Source organism: Schistocerca gregaria, chromosome 3 (assembly GCF_023897955.1).
Source record: "Schistocerca gregaria isolate iqSchGreg1 chromosome 3, iqSchGreg1.2, whole genome shotgun sequence".
In the NCBI taxonomy this organism is placed as follows: domain Eukaryota; kingdom Metazoa; phylum Arthropoda; class Insecta; order Orthoptera; family Acrididae; genus Schistocerca; species Schistocerca gregaria.
Genome location: NC_064922.1, coordinates 275,167,430 through 275,193,317, shown reverse-complemented (window position 1 = coordinate 275,193,317; position 25,888 = coordinate 275,167,430). Strand labels below are relative to the sequence as shown.

The window sequence follows — 25,888 nt, the reverse complement described above, 5'->3', positions numbered from 1 at the left end:
TACACTGGAAATGCGGTAATGCATTTATCGTCGTGAACTGATATTCAGAACATTAACCTTCAATGTACGGTGAGCCAATCGCCACTTGATAGATGTCAGTGTACACTATCAACTGTGTCGAGCACGATCTGTTTGGTGAGTACCACGAGTTGTTAAGTCAAATTAAAGTATATATTAATGCACTTTCTTATACCTACCTGTAGTACTTCGTAATGTTTCAAGGTACGAAAGCAAGGCACAACTGTAAATTCAAAACTATGTTTATACTTTCACTAATGGAATATTAAATGCTCTGAGTAACCAGAAGTCACCCGTTGGGATTTTTTGTGATCTCTCAAAGGCTTTTGATTGTGTAAACCATGGAATACTTATATATAAGCTCTAGTACTATGGTATGAATGGGACAGTGCTCAAATGGTTTTAATAATACCTAACTGGAACAGTGCCGAAAGTTGAAATAAGCAGCTCACATAACATTCAAAAAAACTGGCAATATCTCAAACTGGGGAACAATCAAGAACGAGCTGCCGTAAGGTTCGGTCTTGGGTCCGCTGCTGGGTCCGCTGCTGTTCTTAATATATATCAATGACTTGCCATTCTATGTTCACAAAGATACAAATCTGGTACTATTTGCCGATGACACAAGTATAGCTATCACACCCAACAGACAAGAATTAACTGATGAAATTGTAAACGATGTTTTTCAGAAAATCATTAAGTGGTTCTCTGCAAATGGACTCTCATTAAACTTTGACAAAACACAGTAAATGGAATGACACCGTTAATAAATATAGACTTCGATCAGAAATCGGCAGCGAAGGTAGAATATTCAAAATTTCTGGGTGTATGCATTGATGAGAGGTTGAACTGGGAAAAACACACTGAATAATCTGCTGAAACGTTTGAGTTCATCTTCTTATGCTATTAGCGTCATTGCAATTTTGGCAACATATATCTCAGTAAATTAGCTTACCACGCCTATTTTCATTCTCTGCTTTCGTATGGCATCATATTTTGGGGTAACTCACCATTGATTTAAAGAGTATTCATTGCACAAAAGCATGTAATCAGAATAATTGCTAGAGCTCATCCAAGATCATCCTGCAGACACTTATTTAAAGAGATTATATTAAAGAGCTAACAATATATATATATATATTCAGTTATGAAATTTGTTATTAACAATCCGAACGAATTCAAAAGTAATAGCAGTGTACCTGGCTACAACACGAGGAGAAAGGATTATCTTCACTACTCAAGGTTAAATCTAACTTTGGCTCAGAAAGAGGTAAATTATGCTGCCACAAAAGTCTTTGGTCACTTCCCTAATAGTATCAAAAGTCTGACAGATAACCACATATCATTTAAAAGAAAATTAAAATAATTTTTGAATGGCAACTCCTTCTACTCATTAGATGAATTTTTGGATATAGTAAATGGGTAATGTGTCATGTAATATTTTGAGTAACGTAATGTCTTGTATAGACACCTTTTATTAAGCTGACACGTTCCACATCATTAGTATTCATGTATTCATTGTATTCATTATCTATGGAGCAAGTACTAACCTAATCTAATCTAATCTCTGATCTAACGGCAAGAAAACATTATGATATCCGGATACGTTTCGTGTTAATTAAATGAAGCGTGGCTTAGCTACGTCATTGCATACAAGATCAAAAGTATCCGGACACCTGGCTGTAAATGACTTACAAATTCGTGGTGCCCTCCATTGGTAATGCTGAAATTCAGTGTGGTGGTGGCCCATCCTTAGCCTCGATGACAGCCTCCACTCTCGCAGGTACACGTTTAATCAGGTGCTGAAAGGTTTCTTGGGGAACGGCAGCCCAATATTCACGGAGTGCTGCTCTGAGGAGAGGTATCGATGTCGAGGCCAATTCGGCGTTCCAAAACATCCCAGGATTCAGGTCAGGATTCTGTGCAGGCCCGTCCATTACTGGGATGTTACTGTCGAGTAACCACTCCGCCACAGGCCGTGCATTAAGAACAGGTGCTCGATCGTGTTGAAAGATGCAATCGCCATCCCCGAATTGCTCTTTAACAGTGGGAAGCAAGAAGGTGCTTAAAAATCAATGCAGGCTGTGATAGTGCCACGCAAAACAAGGGTGCAAGGTCCCTCCATGAAAAACACCATAACACGTCGACTCCGAATTTTACTGTTGGCACTACACACGCTAGTAGATGACGTACACCGGGCATTCGCCATACCCACACCCCGCCATCGGATCACCACAATGTGTACTGTGATTCATCACTCCACGCAACGTTTTTCCACTGTTCAATCGTCCAATGTTCACGCTCCTTACACCAATCGAGGCGTCGTTTGGCATTTACCGGCGGGATGTGTGGCTTATGAGCAGCCGCTCGATCATGAAATCCAAGTTTTCTCACTTTCCGCCTAACTGTCATAGTACTTACAGTAGATCCTGATGCAGTTTGGAATTCCTGTGTGATGGTCTGGATAGATGTTTGCCTATTACACATTTCGACCCTCTTCAAATGTCGGCGGTCTCTGTCAGTCAACAGACGAGACTGGCCTGCATGCTTTTGTACTGTACGTGTCCCTTCACGTTTCCACTTCACTACCTCATCAGAAACAGTGGACCTAGCCTTGTTTAGGAGTGTGGAAATCTTGCGCACAGACAAAAGTGACACCCAATCAGCTGACTACGTTCGAAGTCCTTGCATTCCGTGGAGCGTCTCAATCTGCTCTCTCACGATGTCTAATGACTACTGAGGTCACTGATATGGAGTACCTGGCAGCAGGTGGCAGCACAATGCACCTAAAGGAACCGATACGTTTGATCACATATTGTACATTGATCAGCCAAAACGTTATGACTATTGCCCACCGCGAAATTGGTTGGCACCTGGTGGCATTTCAGACAAGTGATACGGTAACAAAAGTATGTAAGGGGTGCAGACATGGACTGGGGATGACCCTAGCGAAGACATGGGCCATAAATGGAGAAATCCATTGAGATAAGCAACTTTGACGAACTGCAAATCATTATTACGCAGAGCCGGTGTATGAGTACCTCGAAAATGGCGAAACTCCTCGAATGTTCACCTGCTACTGTCGTGGGCATCTACGGAAAGAGGTAGAAGGACTGAAAAAATACCACTAGGCGCTGAATGGTTCGACGTTCACGACTCTTCACAGAATGTGGGATAGATGGGATAGATGGTGAGCTGCGGCATCTCTGCGGAAAGAGAACAATGCTAGTACAAGCACAATTCTTTCGGAGCACTCCGTTCATCATACATTTTTGAACATGGATCTCCGCAGCAGACCACACTTACGTGTTGACATGTTGACGCAACGACATCGTCAATTGATATTTCAGTGGACATGAGATCATCGGAATTCGACTCTCAGTCAGTGGAATCGTGTCGGCTCTTCGGGTAAATCACATTTTTTTTTACACTAAGTCGATGGTCATCTCCACAAACGCCGTCAACGAGGTGAGCGACGGCTCGAAACGTGCAGTGCGCCACAGACGCAGGTTAGTGTGAGACATGTTAAACAATGGGAAACACTCTCCTCGGTTGCATGGGACTTGTGACAATATTCGAAGACACGATGACAGCTGCAAACAGCCTGCATCCCTTCCTGCTTGATGTCTTCCCCGACGGGCGATGTCACCTTTCAGTAGTGTAACTGTGTAACTGTCCGTTTCTCGGAGCTAGGACCGTGCTACAGTTGTTTGCAAAGCATTACAGTGAATAAACTTCGATGTCTCGGCGACCAAATCGGCTTGATGAAGATCCTATGGAATCCATATTGGTAGGTATCGGGAGACACGACTGCGTGCGAGAATCAGCTACCCGTTATTTACGCGAATTACATGATCTGTGCTTAGGCATTCAATGCTACATACCGCTACAAAGTATCAGATCAGTGATACGTAGCATCATATATTTCGTCCCAAAGTCGAACAAACAAGCTATTAATGATTTGGCTCATCAGTGTAACCTGATTGTGAGGATTTTACAAACATAGCGCAACCCGGCTGCTTCCATAATGGGTGGCTCCGATCAAGAACACCAGCGCGACGACGAAAGTTACTGGACTCGGATACGGTTTAACAACAACGACGACGCCAGCGACAGTTAAGTGAAGACTGACTTATCCCGCGAAAGTTCAACCCAAGCGAACATTTACTGAATAGAATTTCATAACAATTAATTGTGTTAAAGCTGTATTATCTTAGAAAATAGATTGAGGAAAAGCAAACCTACGTTTCTAGCAATTGTAGACTTAGAGAAAGCTTTTGACAATGTTGACTGGAATACTCTCTTTCAAATTCTGAAGGTGGCAGGGGTAAAACACAGGGAGCGAAGCCAGATGGCAGTTATAAGAGTCGAGGGGCATAAAAGGGAAGCAGTGGTTGGGGAGGGAGTGAGACAGGGTTGTAGCTTATCCCCGACGTTATTCAGTCAGTATATTGAGCAAGCAGTAAAGGAACGTAAAGGAGTAGGTATTAAAATCCATGGAGAAGAAATAAAAACTTTGAGGTTTGCCGATGACAGTGTAATTCTGTCAGAGACAGCAAAGGACTTGGAAGAGCAGCTGAACGGAATGGACAATGTCTTGAATGGAGGATATAAGATGAATATCAACAAAAGCAAAACGAGGATAATGGAATGTAGGCGAATTAAATCGGGTGATGCTGCGGGTACTGGATTAGGAAATGAGACGCTTAAAGTAGTAAATGAGTTTTGCTATTTGGGGAGCAAAACAACTGATGATGGTCGAAGTAGAGAGGATATAAAATGTAGACTGGCAATGGCAAGGAAAGCGTTTCTGAAGAAGAGAAATTTGATAACATCGAATATAGATTTAAGTGTCAAGAAGTCGTTTCTGAAGCTGTTTGTGTGGAGTGAAACGTGGACGATAAGTAGTTTAGACAAGAAGAGAATAGAGGCTTTCGAAATGTGGTGCTAAAGAAGAAAGCTGAAGATTAGATGTATAGACCACGTAACTAATGAGGAGGTACTGAATGGAATTGGGGAGAAAAGGAATTTGTGGCACAACGTGACTAGTAGAAGGGATCGGTTGTTGGCGCATGTCCTGAGGCATCAAGGGATCACCAGTTTAGTAATGGAGGGCAGCGTGGAGTGTAAACATCGTAGAGCGAGACCAAGAGATGAATACACTTGGCAGATTCAGAAGGATGTAGTTTGCAGTATTTACTGGGAGATTAAAAAGCTTGCACAGGATAGAGTAGCATTGAAAGCTGCATCAAACCAGTCTCTAGACTGAAGACCACAACAACAACAACAAAGCTGTATTAATACGAGGTCACCGTCTTTCAAGTAAATGCCATTGAGTTTTGAAAAGTATTTCATGGCTTCTTCAGAACTAAAATTAATTTCTTTCATTGAACTACATACTAGTGCGTGCACTTTTGCAAGTTACTTGTCCTTCAGCACAATCCTCATTATGGGAAATTAATATTATTGTTATCAATGATACTAAAGCAATTGCTTTTTATTTTTCATTAACTTGCATTGCGTATGCGAACATTCTAAATTATTTGCTAGCGCTGTTTTTTTCTTTTTGCATTCGCATGTTACCTTATTGTTGTGGTATACAGCAGCCTATAACGAATAGCGAGTGTGTTTGGTGAAGTACTTTGAAAGGGATAAACTTTTGATTTTGGTAGATGTGTGCTGATCTGCAAGTTACGGTTTTTATGAGCTTTGCTTGCATGTGTGGACGTAATATTCAGTTAATCCTGGGTAAAAATAAATATTTTTGGTTTCAATTATCTTCAAACTTTATTAAATGAGCCACAGTGATTTCTAGTTAGATTAATAGTCGAGGGGGTTGCTGTTTTCGTAATACGCTGAGATATACATGAAGTGACAAAAACTCATCGTACAGCGATATGCACATATACAGATGGCGGTAGTATAAAAGGGCAGTGCATTGGCAGAGCTCTCATTTGTATTCCGGTGATTCATGTGAAAAGATTTCCAACGGGAACTGTATGCAACTGTTACAGTGTTATCCACAAGTCTGAAGCAGTAAATATGAATACAATTAATTTTTATTCCTGTCTTTTTTCTTTCATTGTTATTATTTCGTTCTCGATTAAGTCATTAAACAAGTAAGGTAAGGTGATAGAGGGCATCCCTTCCATACTCCCCTTCCGAGTTTTGCTTCTTTCTTGCAACTATTAACACCCATTTCAGTACATTGACTGTTGAATGTACTCAGCATTCATATTCTGTCTTTTCAGTCAAGTCCCACTCTGGGCATTGCTTTAAATACTAACTTGCAATCAGTCATAAAATGTTTTGTTTAGTTCAATAAATGTTATGTGTTTTCCCCAGTTTACTGGTAATCTCATTTCCAAAATTTTATGTAGTGCCAATACTGAATCACTCGTTCCTTTTCCTGATTTGAAACCAAATTTATCTTTGGAAAAGTTCCAGTCTATTTTATTTTTAATCCTTTCGTTAACTATTGACAGCAATATTTTCAAAGACATGACAGAAGGGCTAGTCTTCTATAATTTTTGCAGTCCTTTGCATTTGCCCTGTTGGGTGGTTCAATAGTTGTACTTTTTGTGAAGTTGCATGGTATGATAACCTTTTCATAACTTTATACTGTGTACTACAGTAAACAATTTACTTTTGATGTCATCACTACTGTTTTACAAGAGCTCTGCAGCCATGCCATCTGTAGCTATTGCTTCATTTGATTTTAACTTATTTAGTAATAACTCTTCTTTTGTTATCTGTGGTCCCTTATTATTTTCGTCATTAAGTTTTTCAATATATTCATCTAAACTTTCAGTTGCTGCACATCTGTACAGATCTTGAATATGCTCTTTCCATCTGTCATTTACATCTTCTACGACAAATAGCAGCTTCCTATTTTTATCTCTCAGTATATTACGCTTTGTTCTTCGTCTGTGTTGCAACAATTTAATCACGGAATAGGTTTCATCACATTTCCAGTTTTAAAATCTTCTTGTAATTCCTAGCTAATATTTGCCAGACGCTTTTCCTTCTCCAAATGACACAGTGTTGTTATCTTGTTTTTTGACTGATTTATGTTTACCAGGGCTTTTTGTAATTTTAATCAGTTCCTTTCAATGAATTCCAGTATTTATGGAGTAACCCAAAGCTTCCTAGGTTCTAACTTCCTTATTCCCAACTTTTGTGGCTGTATTTGTTATATTTACATTCATAGCATCCCAACTGCTTTCTTTCCCTTCTCATTCAGTTGTTGTCTGCTTGAATTCCTGCAAAACCTTTGAATTCGTCACTTTGTCTATTGCCCTTTTCTTTATACATTTCAACTTATGCTTCTTAAATGTGATATTGCACTTTGCTGTACAAATAGTATGGTCACTGTCTACAAGATGAACTAGAACTGCACCGACAGACTTTCAGAGCTGGTAGTGAGGACTAAAACAAGTAAAAAATTCTGGTAAAGGTGAGCTCTAAGATTCATACCTTCGACACTGCTGAAAACATCTCTTGCACTTCATGATATTTGGTTTCCATATATTCGGAGGAGGTAGTATGGACCAAATGAAGAGAAAATTTTTTTTTTATAAACATGGACTCTAAAATGGAAACCTTAAAAGCTACGAAAACATGTTTAGTAAAAGAGAAGTATGTGTTTTGCAGTAGCGAAGATGAACAAGTGCTCATTGCTCTTAAGAGAAGCATTTGTTAACTACATTTTTCTCTTGTTTTGATCCATATCTCTGAAAGTATCTCGGTGAGTTCTGATTCACCCTGTATATTAACACCAGGGCATCTGTGACTAGATTTTGGTTGGTTGCAGTATTAAATATCTTTTATTCTTAATCATAATCTGTTTTCTGATTTTGCAGGCTACTCAGAACAGCAAAATACTGAACAAGCTAAATTAATTTCCTTTAGTTCCAATATTCATTACTCAAGGTGTGACTCTACTCCACTGACTGTACAGTGCTTTGAATCTTTGCTTTTACCATTTACTGTCAGCATACCTTGAAAATACACTGAAGAGCCAAAGAAACTAGTACACCTGCCTAATATCGTGTAGGGCCCCCGCGGGCACCCAAAAGCGCCGCGCCACGACGTGGCATGGTTTCGACTTTCGTCTGAAGTAGTGCTGGAGGGAACTGACACCTTGAAACCCGCAGGGCTGTCCATCAATCCGTATGAGGGGGGGGGGGGGGATATCTCTTCTGAACAGAACGTTGCAAGGCATCCCAGAAATGCTCAATAATTTTCATATCTCGGTAGTTGGTGGCCAGCGGAAATGCTTAAACTCGGAAGAGTGCTTCTGGAGCCCCTCTGTAGCAATTCTGGACTTGTGGGATGTCGCATTGTCCTGCTGGAATTGCCCAAGTCCTTCGGATCGTACAACGGACATGAATGGATTAAGGTGATCGGACAGGAGACTTACGTACGTGTCACCTGTCAGAGTCGTTATCTATACGTATCAGGGGTGACATATCACGCCAACTGCACACGCTCCACACCAGTACGAAGCCTCCACTAGCTTGAAAAGTCCCCTGATGACACACTGGGTCCATGGATTGATGACGTTGTCTCCATACCCGTATGCGTCCATCCACTCGACACAATTTGAAACGAAAGTTATCCGACCAGGCAACATATTTCCAGTCATCAACAATCCAATGGCGGTGTCGACGGACCGAGATGCGGAGAGTAAAGCTTTGTATCGTACAGTCATCAAGAGTACACGAGTGGGCCTTCGGCTCCGAAAGCACAGTCTATGACGTTTCGTTGAATGGTTCGCACGCTGACACTTATTAATGTACCAGCATTGAAATCGGCAGCAATTTCCGGAATGGTTGCTCTTCTGTCACACTGAATGATTCTCTTCAGGCGCCGTTGATCCCTTTCTTGCAGCATCTTTTTCCTGCCGAAGCGATGTCGGAGATATGATGATGTTTTACCGGGTTCCTGATATTCACGGTAAAATCGTGAAATGATCGTACGGGAAAATTCCCACTTCATCGCAACTGCGGAGATGCTCGTGCGCCGACTACAGCAGCATATTCAAGCTCACTTAAGTCTTAATAACTTGCCATTGTACCAGAAGTGACTAGTCTAACAACTGTGCAAGGCACATGTTGTCTTATATAGGCGATGCCGACCGCAGTGCCGTATTATGTCTCTTTACATATTTCTGTATTTCAATACGCATGGCTATACCAGTTTCTTTGGCACTTCAGTGTACATAGTTTCTACGGCACGTCTTTTGTGTTGTTCAGTTTACATTTTACATTTGCGTACATCTTTTAGAGTTCCGTGTCGCCGTGCGGTTCTAGGCGCTTCAGTATGGAACCGCGTGACCGCTACGATCGCAGGTTCTAATCATGCCTCGGGCATGGATGTGTGTGATGTCCTTAGGTTAGTTAGGTTTAAGTAGTTCTAAGTTCTAGGGTACTGATGACCATAGATGTTAAGTGCCTCAGTGCTCAGAGCCATTTGAACCATTTTTAGATTTCCGTAATTCATTTCACCAGAGCAACTGGGTCTCCTTTAAGAGGTTTAAGAGATTCAGTTCCGTTAGCGTCTCGTGAACAAATTTTTGTGTTGCAGACGAGAAGGAATATCGGAGCCGCCACTGGACATGCGTACCAACTCCAGCACAGGGCGTGGTTCACTCTACATCGAATTTCTCACCAATGTTGAGGTAAATGCCCTTCTGGAACTGACTTCTTGGGATTGCAGCTTGCTTTGCTAACTGCAGCTATGTGTTCAGCCGAAGAAAAAGTACATAGTCCATGTACGCGCTAAGGGGAAAAAAAAGAAACCCTTGCACTTCGTGAAGCAATTATGTGGATGGGACGGAAATTGGTAGACGTGATGTGCGTGTACCGACAAGTAAACGATCAATTATTTAAGAGAAACACCTTCAAAAACAGAATAAAGCGTTGGTCCACCTCTGGCACTTACGCAAGCAATTTGCCAAATATTGTCCACCCTTCGCCTCAGATACCGAGCTGGTTGGATGCTCCTGCCCATAATGCTCCAAACGTTGTCAACCTAAGGTAGCGTTTAATAAGCACGAAGACAGGCAGCACAAACTCTCACAGTGCGCACGCGGGCGTTATCTTGTTGAAATGTAAGCTCAGGATGGTTTGCCATGAAGAGTAGCAAAACGGGGTGCATAATGTTATCGACGTATCGCTATGCTGTAAGGGCACTGCGGATGATAATCCAATAGATCTTGCTATGAAAAGAAATGGCGCCCTAGACCATCATTCCTAGGCCAGTCTGCCTGGCGACAGGCAGGCTGATGTCGCAGCGCTTTCCGGGGCGTGCCCAGACATGTCTTTGCTGGACAGTGGTGCTCAGTTCAAAGCGGGACTCATCACTCAAGACAATTCTTCTCCAGTCAATTAGATTCCAGGCCGAAGACATGTTTGGAGACGTCCTGGACAGTTCTGGGATGCCAAGCTAGCTGTCGCCCGCCATACTGTCCTACATCCATGGTCTGGGGAGCCATTTCTTTTCATAGCAGGTCTTCTTTGGCTGTCGTGTGGGGCATCCATACAGCACAGCGTTACTTCAAAGATATTCTACGCCCTGCTTTGTTGCACTTCATGGCAAACTATCCTGAACTAACATTCGAGCAAGATAATGTCCGCCCACACACAGCAAGCCTTTCTACTGCTTGTTCGAGTTCCTGCTAAACCGCAACTTGGGCAGTGAGGTGCCAGTTCTCTCCACAGCTGAGAATAACTGGAGCATTATGGGCAGGGCCATTCAACTACCTAGGAATTTTTACGATCTAATGGGCAGTTTGACAGAATTTGGCACGATATCAACTCTATCAGTCAAGGCCAAGCCGAATAACTTCTTGCATAAAGGCCAGAGGTGCAGGAACGCCTTATTGACATGAGAATTTGTGAAGCTCTTTCTTTTGAGTAAATCATCCAATTTTTCTCAAACTCTAATCATTTGTTTGCCCGTACATGTAAATCACATCTGTCCTATCCGGATGATTCCTTCAAAGTACGTCATTTCCTTTATATTAGTGCGCACTACCACAAAGCATGTGAGCGTTCAAATTGTGCCTGACTGATGACTTTGCGTCGAGGCTATATATATACTCCTGGAAATGGAAAAAAGAACAAATTGACACCGGTGTGTCAGACCCACCATACTTGCTCCGGACACTGCGAGAGGGCTGTACAAGCAAGGATCACACGCACGGCACAGCGGACACACCAGGAACCGCAACGTTGGCCGTCAAACGGCACTAGCTGCGCAGCATTTGTGCACCGCCGCCGTCAGTGTCAGCCAGTTTGCCGTGGCATAGGGAGCTCCATCGCAGTCTTTAACACTGATAGCATGCCCCGACAGCGTGGACGTGAACCGTATGTGCAGTTGACGGACTTTGAGCGAGGGCGTATAGTGGGCATGAGAGAGGCCGGGTGGATGTACAGCTGAATTGCTCAACACGTGGGGCGTGAGGTCTCCACAGTACATCGATTTTGTCGCCAGTGGTCGGCGGAAGGTGCACGTGCCCGTCGACCAGGGACCGGACCTCAGCGACGCACGGATGCACGCCAAGACCGTAGGATCCTACGCAATGCCGTAGGGGACCGCACCGCCACTTCCCAGCAAATTAGGGACACTGTTGCTCCTGGGGTATCGGCGAGGACCATTCGCAACCGTCTCCATGAAGCTGGGCTACGGTCCCGCACACCGTTAGGCCGTCTTCCGCTCACGCCCCAACATCGTGCAGCCCGCCTCCAGTGGTGTCGCGACAGGCGTAAATGGAGGGACGAATGGAGACGTGTCGTCTTCAGCGATGAGAGCCGCTTCTGCCTTGGTGCCAATGATGGTCGTATGGGTGTTTGGCGCCGTGCAGGTGAGCGCCACAATCAGGACTGCATACGACCGAGGCACACAGGGCCAACACCCGGCATCATGGTGTGGGGAGCGATCTCCTACACTGGCCGTACACCTCTGGTGATCGTCGAGGGGACACTGAATAGTGCACGGTACATCCAAACCGTCATCGAACCCATCGTTCTACCATTCTTAGACCGGCAAGGGAACTTGCTGTTCCAACAGGACAATGCACGTCCGCATGTATCCCGTGCCACCCAACGTGCTCTAGAAGGTGTAAGTCAACTACCCTGGCCAGCAAGATCACCGGATCTGTCCCCCATTGAGGATGTTTGGAACTGGATGAAGCGTCGTCTCACGCGGTCTGCAAGTCCAGCACGAACGCTGGTCCAACTGAGGCGCCAGGTGGAAATGGCATGGCAAGCCGTTCCACAGGACTACATCCAGCATCTCTACGATCGTCTCCATGGGAGAATAGAAGCCTGCATTGCTGTGAAAGGTGGATATACACTGTACTAGTGCCGACATTATGCATGCTCTGTTGCCTGTGTCTATGTGCCTGTGGTTCTGTCAGTGTGATCATGTGATGTATCTGACCCCAGGAATGTGTCAATAAAGTTTCCCCTTCCTGGTACAATGAATTCACGGTGTTCTTATTTCAATTTCCAGGAGTGTGTGTGTGTGTGTGTGTGTGTGTGTGTGTGTGTGTGTGTGCATCACACTTATTCTGTTTTTCATTATCTCCCCATCTCAAACTTTTAAAAACCTTTGGTTATTGCTGTGAAACCATGTTAAAAATGCCTAGAATAAGAGGAGGGTTAAAACCTTACGCATTGTGTTGCAGCTGTTTGGTCAATTATCGAAAAACCTCAAGGAGCCAGTCATCCTGATAACACATAAACAACTCCTCTCACGATTTTGCGAAGCAAGTCGAAGATTTCAGACACAGTTAAAATTTGTGGCACAATCGTGTAACTGTTAAGTACTATACAGGTCAGGGCATGACTCCTATAGTATGGGGTGAATTCGGCTGTTGGCAAATAAGGATGGAGTGCCATTTCCCTACCCGGATGTCGGTGGAGAGGTGGTTCTGACTAGGGGGCAAAAAGTGGACTGTCAGTAAAATATCCCTGGTTATGAAAGTTTGTTATTCATGACAATTTCAGAGATGGAATAACAGCTGGAGAGGAGGTCGGTAGCTTCTGTCACGTTGTCAGGCACAATCGCTGGTGCATGCCGACATCAAAGTTTGTCGAAAAGAAAGGCAATGCTTGCCTGTAGCACCTAGCGGGAGAATCGTCCCTGCAAAGGCACTGCACACAGAAATACACTGGACAGAGCGCTACGGCTAATAGCACTACAGTCTGTCGATAGCAGCTGGCTGCTTCACCTTTAACTGAAAGCGGTGTTCTTCTTGCAGTCATCGACTGGCATTGACTGCAGCGCTCGGCATACCAAATCCAACTGTATACTAATGGGAACTACGGAAGTACTGAGGCTGAGGGTCTAAATCAGGTGGTTCATACGTTAATTAGGCTCCCTAGTGCTCCTTCAGCGACGGCGCTTCAGCCTGGAAATGGTAACAAGTTGTAGCACCCAGACGTAGCATGTTTTCATCCAGATGACGGGTGCTTCTGCCTCTGTGGCATCGTGCTGCTGTATCAACACTAGACTGCTCGTTACACCGGACGATGCTGTGGTGCAAAACTCCTTTCTCTTCGAAATGCGCCTCCAAATAGTGCCTTGTTTACAAATACAATATTCACCACTTTTCCTAATTTAGCGTAAGCCATGTGATTCATTAGTTGTTTACCTATTAAAATGCTATTTCCTACCCAGTCTGTTAGCAACTGCTGCAGTGGTAGTTCGTTCGCTTGTAGATTTTCCGCTTAAAGTATGTACAGGTTTCACGAAGTAGTCAGAACCACAATGGTACCAGAAACTCAGCCTCTAATTGTCATTTATTGAGATGCTTATCTAGGACGATGGAGCATTTTCTCAACGCTAAAGTATCCTTTCTGCGTAATTATAAGTGCATACACTGAATGGATACGGTCAGGTTGCAAGATGTCGTTTAGGTAAGATAGGTTCTGGATTTGGCAGCTCCTCCAGTCATTTTAGCAGCTAGTGCAGCAAGGGTACCAGTGATAGCTGGCAGGCGAAATGTAGTTTCTACTACACACATCAAAAAAAGTTTTGTATCATCCCGGTTCCCAGAACTCCTGAAGATAGACCTTGACTGTGGATATTGTATCACAGACACAGTCCCTTTGACTGCTATGAGATGTCACTAAACCCGCCCAAAGATGTAAACAACCATGCATGAGCAGACAACCATGCATGAGCGGACGGAGGGGTCTGACAGCCGATCAGTTCCAGTCATTCCACCGTTCGTGTTGTCCGTAATTCAACCATGCCTAGACCATCAATACGGCGGTTCGATCGCGTCCGCATTGTTACTCTGTGCCAGGAAGGGCCCTCAACAAGGGCGTCTCGGAGTGAAGCAAAGCGATAATGTTCTGACATGGGGGAGATACAGACAGACAGGAACTGTCGATGACGTGCCTCGCTCAGGCCGCCCAAGGACCACTCCTGCAGTGGATGACCACTACCTACGGATTATGGCTCCGAGGAAACCGGACAGCAACGCCGCCATGTTGAATAATGCTTTTCGCGCAGCCACAGGACGTCGTGTTACGACTCAAACTGTACGTAATAGACAGCATGATGCATAACTTCACTCCCGACGTCCATGGCGAGGTCCATCTTCGCAACCACGAGACCATGCAGCACGGTACAGATGGGTCCAACAACATGCCGAATGGACCGCTCAGGATTGGCACCACGTTCTTTTCACCGATGAGTGTCGCATATGCCTTCAACCAGACAATCGTCTGAGACTTGTTTGGAGGCAACCCCGTCAGGCTGAACGCCTTAGACACATTGTCCAGCGAATGCAGCAAGATAGAGCTTCCCTGCTGTTTTGGGGTGGCAATATGTGCGACCGACGTACGCTGCTGGTGGACATGGAAGGCGCCGTAACGGCTGTACGATATGTGAATGCCACCCTCCGACCGATAGTGCAACCATATCGGCAGCATATTGGCGTGGCATTCGTCTTCATGGACGACAATTCGCCCCATCGTGGACATCTTGTGAAGGAATTACTTCATTATAATGACATTGCTCGACTAGAGTGGCCAGCATGTTCTCCAAACACGAACCCTGTCGAACATGCCTGGGATAGACTGAAATGGGCTGTTTATGGACGACGTGATCCTCCAACCACTCTGAGGGATCTACGCCGAATCGCCGTTGAAGAGTGGACCAACAGTGCCTTCATGCCACGACGAATACAGGCATGCATCAATTCAAGAGAGCGTGCCACTGGGTATTAGAGATACCGGTATGTACAGCAGTCTGGACCATCACCTCTGAAAGTCTCGCTGTATGAGGGCTGAAATGATGTTTACGTTGATCTCTAATCCAATTTTCTGTACAGGTCCCGGAACTCTCGGAATCGAGGTGGTGCAAAACTTTTTTTTATCTATGTGTATCACAGATTGTATCATTAACGAATAACTCACTACTTTGTTATTCCACCCTCATCATTCCAGTGGGTTGTCCTTGCTGGTAACGATTTATAATAATTATCTCAGGTGTCCCCCTATGAACTATGGACCTTGCCGTTGGTGGGGAGGCTTGCGTGCCTCAACGATACAGACACCATGCCGTAGGTGCAACCACAACGGAGGGGTATCTGTTGAGAGGCCAGACAAACGTGTGGTTCCTGAAGAGTGGCAGCAGCCTTTTCAGTAGTTTCAGGGGCACCAGTCTGGATGATTGACTGATCTGGCCTTGTAACACTAACCAAAATGGCCTTGCTGTTCTGGTACTGCGAACGGCTGAAAGCAAGGGGAAACTACAGCCGTAATTTTTCCCGAGGGCATGCAGCTTTACTGTATGATTAAATGATGATGGCGTCCTCTTGGGTAAAACATTCCGGAGGTAAAATAGTCCCCCATTCGGATCTCCAGGTGGGGACTACTAAAGAGGACGTCGTTATCAGGAGAAAGAAACTGGCGTTCTACGGATCGGAGCGTGGAATGTCAGATCCCTTAATCGGGCTGGTAGGTTAAAAAATTTAAAAAGGGAAATGGATAGGTTAAAGTTAGATATAGTGGGAATTAGTGAAATTCGATGGCAGGAGGAACAAGACTTTTGGTCAGGTGAATACAGGGTTATAAATACAAAATCAAATAGGAGTAATGCAGGATTAGCTTTAACAATGAATAAAAAAATTGGAAAACCTCTAAGCTACTACAAACAGCATAGTGAACGCAATATTGTGGCCAAGATAGACACAAAGCCCACGCCTACTACAGTAGTACAAGTTTATATGCCAACTAGCTCTGCAGATGACGAGGAAATTGATGAAATGTATGATAAGATAAAAGAAATTATTCAGCTAGTGAAGGGAGACGAAAATTTAATAGTCACAGGTGGCTGTAATTCGAGAGTAGGCAAAGGGAGAGAAGGAAACATTGTAGGTGAATACGGATTGGGGCTAAGAAATGAAAGAGGAAGCCGCCTGGTAGAATTTTGCACAGAGCAAAACTTAATCATACCTAACACTTGGTTCAAGAATCATGAAAGAAGGTAGTATTCATGGAAGAACCCTGGAGATAATAAAAGGTATCAAATAGATTATATAATGGTAAGACAGAGATTTAGGAACCAGGTTTTAAATTGTAAGACATTTCCAGGGGCAGATGTGGACTCTGACCACAATCTATTGGGTATGAACTGTAGATTAAAACTGAAGAAACTGCAAAAAGATGGGAATTTAAGGAGATGGCACATGGATAAACTAAAAGAACCAGAGGTTGTACAGAGTTTCAGGGAGAGCATAAGGGAGCAATTGACAGAAATGGGGGAAAGACATACAGTAGAAGAAGAATGGGTAGCTTTGAGGGATGAAATAGTGAAGGCAGCAGAGGATCAAATAGTTAAAAAGACGAGGGCTAGTAGAAAGCCTTGGGTAACAGAAGAAACATTGAATTCAATTGATGAAAGGCGAAAATATAAAATTGCAGTAAATGAAGCAGGCCTAAAGGAATACAAACGTCTCAAAAATGAGATCTACAGGAAGTGCAAAATGGCTAAGCAGGGATGGATAGAGAACAAATGTAAGGATGTAGAGGCTTATCTCACAAGGGGTTAGATACTGCCTAGACGAAAATTAAAGAGACCTTTGGATAAAGGAGAACCACTTGCATGAAGATCTATAGCTTTGATGGATACCCAATTCTAAGCAAAGAAGGGAAAGCAGAAAGGTGGAAGGAGTATATAGAGGGTCTATACTGGGGCGATATACTTGAGGACAATAATATGGAAATGGAAGATGATGTAGATTAAGATGAAATGTGAGATGTGATACTGCGTGAAGAGTTTCACAGAGCACTGAAAGACCTGAGTCGAAACATGGCCCCTGGAGTAGACAAAATTCCATTATAACTACTGACAGCCTTCGGAGAGCCAGTCCCGACAAAACTCTACCATCTGGTGAGCAAGATGTATGAGACAGGCGAAATACCCTCAGACTTCAAGAAGAATATAATAAATCCATTCCCAAAGAAAGCAGGTGTTGACAGATGCGAAAATTACCTAATTATAAGTTTAATAAGTTACAGTTGCAAACTACTAACGCGATTTCTTTACAGACGAATGGAAAAACTGATAGAAGCCGACCTCGGGGAAGATGAGTTTGGCTTCCGTAGAAATAGTGACCCTACGACTTATTTTAGAAGCTAGATTAAGGAAGGGCAAACCTACGTTTCTAGCATTTGTCGACTTAGAGAAAGCTTTTGACAATGTTGACTGGAATACTCTCTTTCAAATTCTGAAGGCGGCAGGGGTAAAATACAGGGAGCGACAGGCTATTTACAATTTGTACAGAAAGCAGACGGCAGTTATAAGAGTTGAGGGGCATGAAAGGGAAGCAGTGGTTGGGAAGGAAGCGAGACAGGGTTGTAGCCTATCCCTGATGTTATTCAATCTGTATACTCAGCAAGCAATAAAGGAAACAAAAGAAAAGTTCAGAGTAGGTATTAAAATACATGGAGAACAAATAAAAACTTTGAGGTTCGCCGATGACATTGTGATTCTGTCACAGACGGCAAAGAACTTGGAAGAGTAGTTGAACGGAATGGTCGGTGTCTTGAAAGGAAGGTATAAGATGAACATCAACAAAAGCAAAACGAGGATAATGGAATGTAGTCGAATTAAGTCAGGTGATGCTGAGGGAATTAGATTGGGAAATGACGCTCTTAAAGTAGTAAAGGAGTTTTGCTATTTGGGGGGCATAATTACTGATGATTGTCGAAGCAGAGAGGATATAAAATGTAGACTGGCCATGGCAAGGAAAGCGTTTCTGAAGAAGAGATATTTATTAACATCAAGTATAGATCTAAGTGTCAGGAAGTCGTTTCTGAAAGTATTTGTATGGAGTGTAGCCATGTACGGAACTGAAACATGGACGATAAGTATTTTGGACAAGAAGAGAATAGAAGCTTTCGAAATGTGGTGCTACAGAAGAATGCTGAAGATTAGATGGATAGATCACATAAGTAATGAGGAGGTACTGAATAGAATTGGGGAGAAGAGGAGTTTGTGGCACAACTTGACTAGAAGAAGGGATCGGTTGGTAGGACATGTTTTGAGGCATCAAGGGATCACCAATTTATTATTGGAGGGCAGAGTGGAGGGTACAAATCGTAGAGGGAGACCAAGAGATGAATACACTAAGCAGATTCAGAAGGATGTAGGCTGCAGTACGTACTGGGAGATGAAGAAACTTGCACAAGATAAGTAGCATGGAGAGCTGCATCAAACCAGTCGCATGACTGAAGACCACAACAACAACAACATTTCAGGTGTAAACATGAAGTAAACCAAATGCACACCAGCCCTCTGAAAGTAAGTGTGCAGCATCAGAACATTCGTTTTGCACCCTATTGCATCCGCTTTCTCTAGCAAGAACTGTATCTCGTATGCCTTTGTGTCGGTGTCGACCATCCTGGCGGGACATATGACATCGATGGACATCATCCGCCTACATCAGCATGTAACCTTCTCTTTCCATGAAATTCAGCGTTACTTCCTGCGTGTTTACCCATACATATTTGACGAAAGCGTCCAGTTTTACTGGAAAGGTGTAATGCATCCCGTGTGGACAGTGGTAGCTTGTATTGCCAATTGTCATGGAATGTTCAGTGACCATGTCATTTCTATGACGTGGTATGGCGCTTGATGTTGAGTAATAAATTTTTTTGGTGTTATTTTCGGGATTCGCAACAGGTGACATAGTTGTCTCATTAGTTCAGATATGAAGTTACTGCGCTGATTAGTAATTGTTATGTCTGCGATGTCAAATTTCTGCAACCAGTCATTCGCCATTGCTTGTGCTACCGTTCTCGCTTGCTGATTTTCAATGGACTATATGCACTATAATGAGAGAAATGGTCTATGATAATTAACACTTACAGTTACCTACTGTTGTTTGGTTAAATGGACACAAGGTGTCCATCCCTACCATTTCGGATGGCTTGGATTCCTCCACCAAGCTTTGAACCGATATTTCCTGATGGCTCAAATACTGGTTCATGTCCTCCACCAGTAATGTTCAGCTATCCTATGATCTGTTGTTCTTCATCATCTGTGTCCTGATAAACTGATCGCTAGCTTCTTTAATAGTTCTTCTCTCAGGGCTGCAGGCACCATGATGCATAAGCCCAGTCTTCATTGGCCTCCCTAGTAATCCATCGTTCATAGCAAACCGTGGCACTGTTTTAAATAGCTTGTGGTCTGTGTCAGCAGTTTACATCTCCTGCCGCTCTGCAAGGCTTCAGTCAAGCATTCGTATGACATCAGTTGTTATGCTTAGCCCACCAGCATTGCCATGCATCCAGCCCAGCTTCTGAACCACCTCAGAATCGAATTCGATTAATTTCGGTGCCCATCGAGACAACCTGCTTGAAGGATCTTTTAATTCAAACAGACATTTTAATGTTGTGTGGTCAGTTAAGGCTCCGAGTTTCCTGTTTTGTATGTAGTACCTGAAGTTTGTGACACCGTATATTAATCTCAACACTCCCTTTTTCATGGTGGAGTAATTTTCTTGGCTTTATATATCTGTCTTGATGTGTATGCTACTAGGTGCACTTTCCCATTCACTTTCTGGCTTAGAACATAACTTACCTCTCATTACAGGTCACATTAAATACATCTTAATAATTTGGAAATATTAATACAGGGGCCATCGGTAGTTCCCCTTTAATTTTCTGGACGTGGGTTGACATTTTACCACAAGCGGGAATTTTACAGCCATCTTTAATAAACGTGTCAGTGGTCTATCAGTGTCAGCTAATCCCTCAACAAATTTTCTGTGAGAATTGGTTAATCCTAAAAGTAACGATATATGTTTTGTAGTCTGTGGTGATGGTAATTCAACACATATCAACCTCAGGTCGGTCTTTATGCAGTCTTGACTAATCATATGACCTACACAGTTTTCTTCTGTAATGCGGAGTGGCGCTTCTTGATACTCAATATTAACAACATTGAATGCAACCTTGTAAACACTTGTAGACGTTGTATGTCCTTCTCTTTATTCTTCGAAAATACGATAGTGTCATCCAATTAAACCATACACTGATTAGTCTTCGAACCTCTAAACACCTCTTCCAGCAATCATTGAAATGTGGCTGGTGCTGTCTGTAGCACATGTGGCATAACGGGTGATAAATACATTTTAAATTCATTTTGTAAAAGTATTTGCAATGATCAAAGTTGTCTAATGTTTCGGCAATGTTTGGCACAGGATATGCATTTGTAACGGTTCTTAAGTTTAAATGTCGGTAATCAGAAGGGAATCTGTTCTTTTTCGCCTTGTCCAATGATTTTTGTGTACAATAACGACTGGTGCTCCCCTGGAGCTAATACTCTCTTCAGTAATCCCAGAGTTGAACTTCTGATTGACAAATTCTGCCACTATTGATTGCGAATGTCGAGTATTCTGTACAGTTTTCTACGCAAGTAGAGTTACCCCCAGTGAGCATCCTGTGTTGTATAATGCATATTGCTGGCAACAGTCCACCATGTTTGATTAAGTCCGTCTACTTCAGCAATAGCTCCTCTATGGCTGCTCTTGTCTTCTCCCTCCAGGTAATGAACTATACCATTTAATGCAAATTGTTATCATGCAGAACGTCCGAATTGGTAACTAATAGTCATTTCACCGGAAACAGTTCATCGGCGCCTGAATTATCCATGCTAGTAGGAACCATGACTGTTGTGGTTGGAAGGAAAGCCAACACCGTATTACTAGAGGAGGCCGAAATGCACGCGTTCTAGCTCACGCAGGCTGGAGTGAGGTCTGGAACAGGACAAGGAAGTTAGAATTTAGAAAAACGGACGTAGCTGGTGGAATGCTTAACTTTAATCCATTAATGACGAACGTCGCTCTTTGTGGTACATGATTCACAATATCAAAAGTAACTGATCATGGCGCCTTGCTAGGTCGTAGCAAATGACGCAGCTGAAGGCTATGCTAAACTATCGTTTCGGCAAATGAGAATGTAAGTAGGCAGTGAACCATCGCTAACAAAGTCGGCTGTACAACTGGGGCGAGTGCTAGGGAGTCTCTCTAGACTAGACCTGCCGTGTGGCGGCGCTCGGTCTGCAATCACTGATAGTGGCGACACGCGGGTCCGACGTATACTACCGGACCGCGGCCGATTTAAAGGCTACCACCTAGCAAGTGTGGTGTCTTGCGGTGACACCACAATGTATTCTTGTTATACTTCTACACATGTACCATGATGCTACATACACTGCTGGAAAAAATAGTACAACTCAAAAGACAACGTCGATTCTGATATGATGGTGGCATATGGAATCTGGAAAATTACAGATGTACTAGTAATGGTTCCAATATCAACATCATCCACCAACGGATAGCGTAGTGTCATACCTACTAGAGTGCCACTTGTGTCTACCATTTAATAGGGAATGATCACAGCCAGAAGACTCAGTGTTGTGCAGTTGTGTGAAGCATGCAATGGAGACACACTCCTGCGTCCTTCACCCAACTGAGCGAGCTTGAAGGAGGTCATATTGTGGCCTTCTGAGTGGTGGAATGGTCTTTCAGAGAATAGCCACACAAGCTTGAAGTGCTGCAACAGTTGTGTAACGATGCTGGCATCAGTGGTCTCGTGAACATTCTCACACCCATAGATGATGTTATGGATGCCCACGCATCACAGATGCCTGCCACAATCGACGTATTGTAAGGGCAGTAAAGGCAGAAATTATAGCTACCACAGCACAGAAAAGATGGCTTATAAACCCAGACGCGTCAATATGAAGAGTTGAGAAATGGTTATCAATAATGGGTTATGGGCACACACTTCTCTAGCCCATCTTCCTCTAATGTCCGCAGCTCGTGATCTAGTGGCTCCCCTGGCCACCACGATCTGTGGACTTGTCTCCAATCAAGCAAGTGTGAGACGAGAAGTGACACTCGTCAGCCAACAGATGTTACAGTACTACTTGAACAGATCGAACAGGCGCAACATAACGTGCTGCAGTACGGGTCAATATCTGGCACCCCAGCACCGCTTGTGCTGCTGATCTGTATTCATCTACTCCATATGCACTCTTACAACACTAAACATTGAATGAATTGGAAACCTCTAAAAGAGTGTACTAATTTTTTTCCGGCAATGTATAAAATAATGTGATGTATCCATTTCATCATTGCCTAACAGTAGCTCTATCACACAAAAGATACACTGAAGCGCCAAAGAAACTGTTATAGGCACGTGTATTCAGTTCGGTAAAGCCTATATACGACAAGTGTCTGGCGCAGTTGTTAGATCGGTTACTGCTGCTAAAATGGCCGGTTATCAAGACTTAAGTGAGTTCTAATGTGGTGTTATAGTAGGCACACGAGCGATGGGCACAGCATCTCCGAAGTAGCGATGAACTGGGGATTTTCCCGCACGACCATTTCCGAGTGTACGGTGAATATCAGGAATCCGGTAAAACATAAAATCTCCGACATGTCTGAGGCCGGAAAAAGATCCTGCAAGAACGGGATCAACGACGACTGAAGAGAATCTTTCAGCGTGACAGACGTGCAACCGTTCTGCAAGTTGCTGCAGATTTCAATGCAGGGCCATCAACAACTGCCGGCGTGGGAACCGTTCAACGAAACATCATCGATATGGACTTTCACAGCCGAAGACCCACTCGTGTAACCTTGATGACCGCACGACACAAAAGCTTTACCCCTTGCCTGGGCCTGTCAATATCAATTTTGGACTGTTGATGACTGGAAACATGTTGTCTGGCCGGACGACGCTCGTTTCAGATTTTATCGAGCGGATGGATTTGTACAGGTATGGAGACAACCTCATGAATCCACGGACTCTGGATATCAGCCGGGGACTGTTCAAGCTGGTGGAGGCTCTCTAACGATGTGGGGCGTGTGCAGGTGACAGGTACGTAAGCATCCTGTCTGCTCACCTGCATCCATTCATGTCTGTTGTGCATTCTGACAAACTTGAGCAATTCCTGAAGGACAATGCGACACTCCTTACGTCCAAAATTCCTATAGACTGGCTCTAGAAACACTCTTCGAGTTTAAACACTTCCGTTGGCCAGCAAACGCCCCAAACATTAATATTATTGAGCATACGTGTTATGCCTTGCAACGTGCTGCTCAGAAGAGAACTCCACCCACTCGTAATCTTATGGATTTATAGACAGCCTGCAGGATTCATGGTGTCAATACTTCAGACATTGGTCGAATCCACGTAACGTTGTGTTGCGATACTTCTGCATGCTCTCAGGGAGCTACACGATATTAGGCAGGTGTACCAGTTTCTTTGGCTTTTCGGTGTATTATTTGGTACAGCGGCACCTATGCTGTGGGACAGTACTTTCCCTTTAACCTTCGGCACTCTGTTATGCAAACTGGGCCTTAAGGATTGTGTTTCTGCTCTCATGACAGGGGAGCCTTGCAACCGCGTATCATTTGCAGCGCCCACGCCCGGGTTCCCGGGTTCGATTCCCGGCGGGGTCATGGATTTTATCTCCCTCGTGATGACTGGGTGTTGTGTGATGTCCTTAGGTTAGTTAGGTTTAAGCAGTTCTAAGTTCCAGGGGACTGATGACCATCGATGTTAAGTGCCATAGTGCTCAGAGCCATTTGAACCATTTTTCATTTGCAGCGATCTCTCCCAATCGGAACAATATTCCACTGAGTTCAACAGCGTACTTCAATAAATCAGTTTTTGTGTGACATTTACTTCAGAAATCCAACCCAAAGACTGCACAATACCCCTCACCTACATAGGGCAAAACTTCCATAATACCTCAAAACTACTGTGCTCCAGTACGTACACTGAGCATCGCTGAGTCTAGTAATATCACATCATTGTTTCCTACTCCATGCAACCCATGACGTGTAGAGTTCAGCCTCCTCCTACCCAAGAGGTCCAAACTCGCCACAAACACGAAGCCCCTGTATCTACCAAGTTATGTACCATCTAAGATGCCAACTAAGCAACACACCACCTCTGCATACATTATCGTAGCACTGAATTTTATTGGGAACACAGTCAGATCATGTGAATGTTGTCCCATTACTCCACACTTACGGCATTGTGGCTGGTGATACTTCTTCCAAATGTACTCCACGGCTCTGCCCCTTCCAGGATAATTTAACCTGCCTCCTTACATCTCATAACTTGATCAGTTAAAACATTTATTATCCTCATCCCGTCTAGAAAAGTCTCCACTGATTCAGTTCACCCTGAGGATCTCCCCTGAGCTGCTTCGGAAAGAACCCATTACATTTGAACGTCTGGACACTGCGTAGGGAATCAGTGATCATAAGGTCGCTACATCTTCACTGAATACGCTGTAAATAGGACTTCAGAGGAAGATAGGAAGATATCCCCGATTAGCAAGAGCGACAAGACACAGATTTCGGATTACCTGAGTGGTCATCATCAAAACTTCATCTCCAACATTAACAGCGTTGAGTATCAATGGCCAAAGTTCAAGAGGATTGTAAACACACTTATACTCCTTACGCCGAGAGAAGAGCTGTGATAGCTGGCAGCGCAGTTGCACAGACGGGCAGCGAACCAGCAGCGGTCGCCCAGCACTACAACAACACTGGAGCGTTGCCACGGTAATGTAAACAAAAGCTCACGATCTGGTTGGCCGTCGTGGATGCGCCAAGGCCGCGTCAACTGTCAGAGGTCTCCTCTCGACGTACGCACTTTTTTCTTCTTGTAGATAGGGACAGAGGGTGGACAAAATATGTAAACACCAAACACACAACAAATTACCACGCCTAATACGGTGTAGAAAACCGTTGGAATTCAAAACAGTTTCCAGTGTTCCTGGAATGCATAAATACCGGTCCTGTATGGTTTCTAAAGGAATCTTATAGCAGTCTTCATACAAAATAGTGATAACTTCAGGTAACGATGATGGAAGTGGATAGCGATCACAAAACTCAATAACATTGATATCTGGTGACTGTGGTGGACAGAGTTCAAAAAATGGCTCTGAGCACTATGGGACTTAACTTTTGAGGTCATCAGTCCCCTAGAACTTAGAACTACTTAAACCTAACTAACCTAAGGACATCACACAACACCCAGCCATCACGAGGCAGAGAAAATCCCTGACCCCGCCGGGAATCGAACCGGGGAACCCGGGCGTGGGAAGCAAGAACGCTACCGCACGACCACGAGATGCGGGGTTGATTTTTTTTTTCCCCGCGTATGCTGTATAATGTTCTTCGGCTACCTTCGTTATGGAAATATTCGCCATACTGTTACCAACAATTTTTCCACGTTCGACCTCACTAACAAGAGGACCCTCCATACTGTAAATCACAGATATTGATGCACTTCGAATATGTTGTAGAGGCACTTAC

At 43.9% G+C, this 25,888-nt stretch overlaps 1 protein-coding gene across 1 annotated transcript in view; it reads left to right on the top strand.

The window, feature by feature from the left end:
* LOC126355342 (sodium channel protein Nach) overlaps window positions 1–25,888 on the top strand; it is a gene marked incomplete at its 5' end in the record, with an annotated part of 202,187 nt that overhangs the window by 78,339 nt on the left and 97,960 nt on the right. The window contains one exon of the mRNA XM_050005636.1: window positions 9,607–9,700. Coding sequence (XP_049861593.1) covers window positions 9,607–9,700 — 94 coding nt within the window. The remainder of the gene's footprint in view (window positions 1–9,606; window positions 9,701–25,888) is intronic.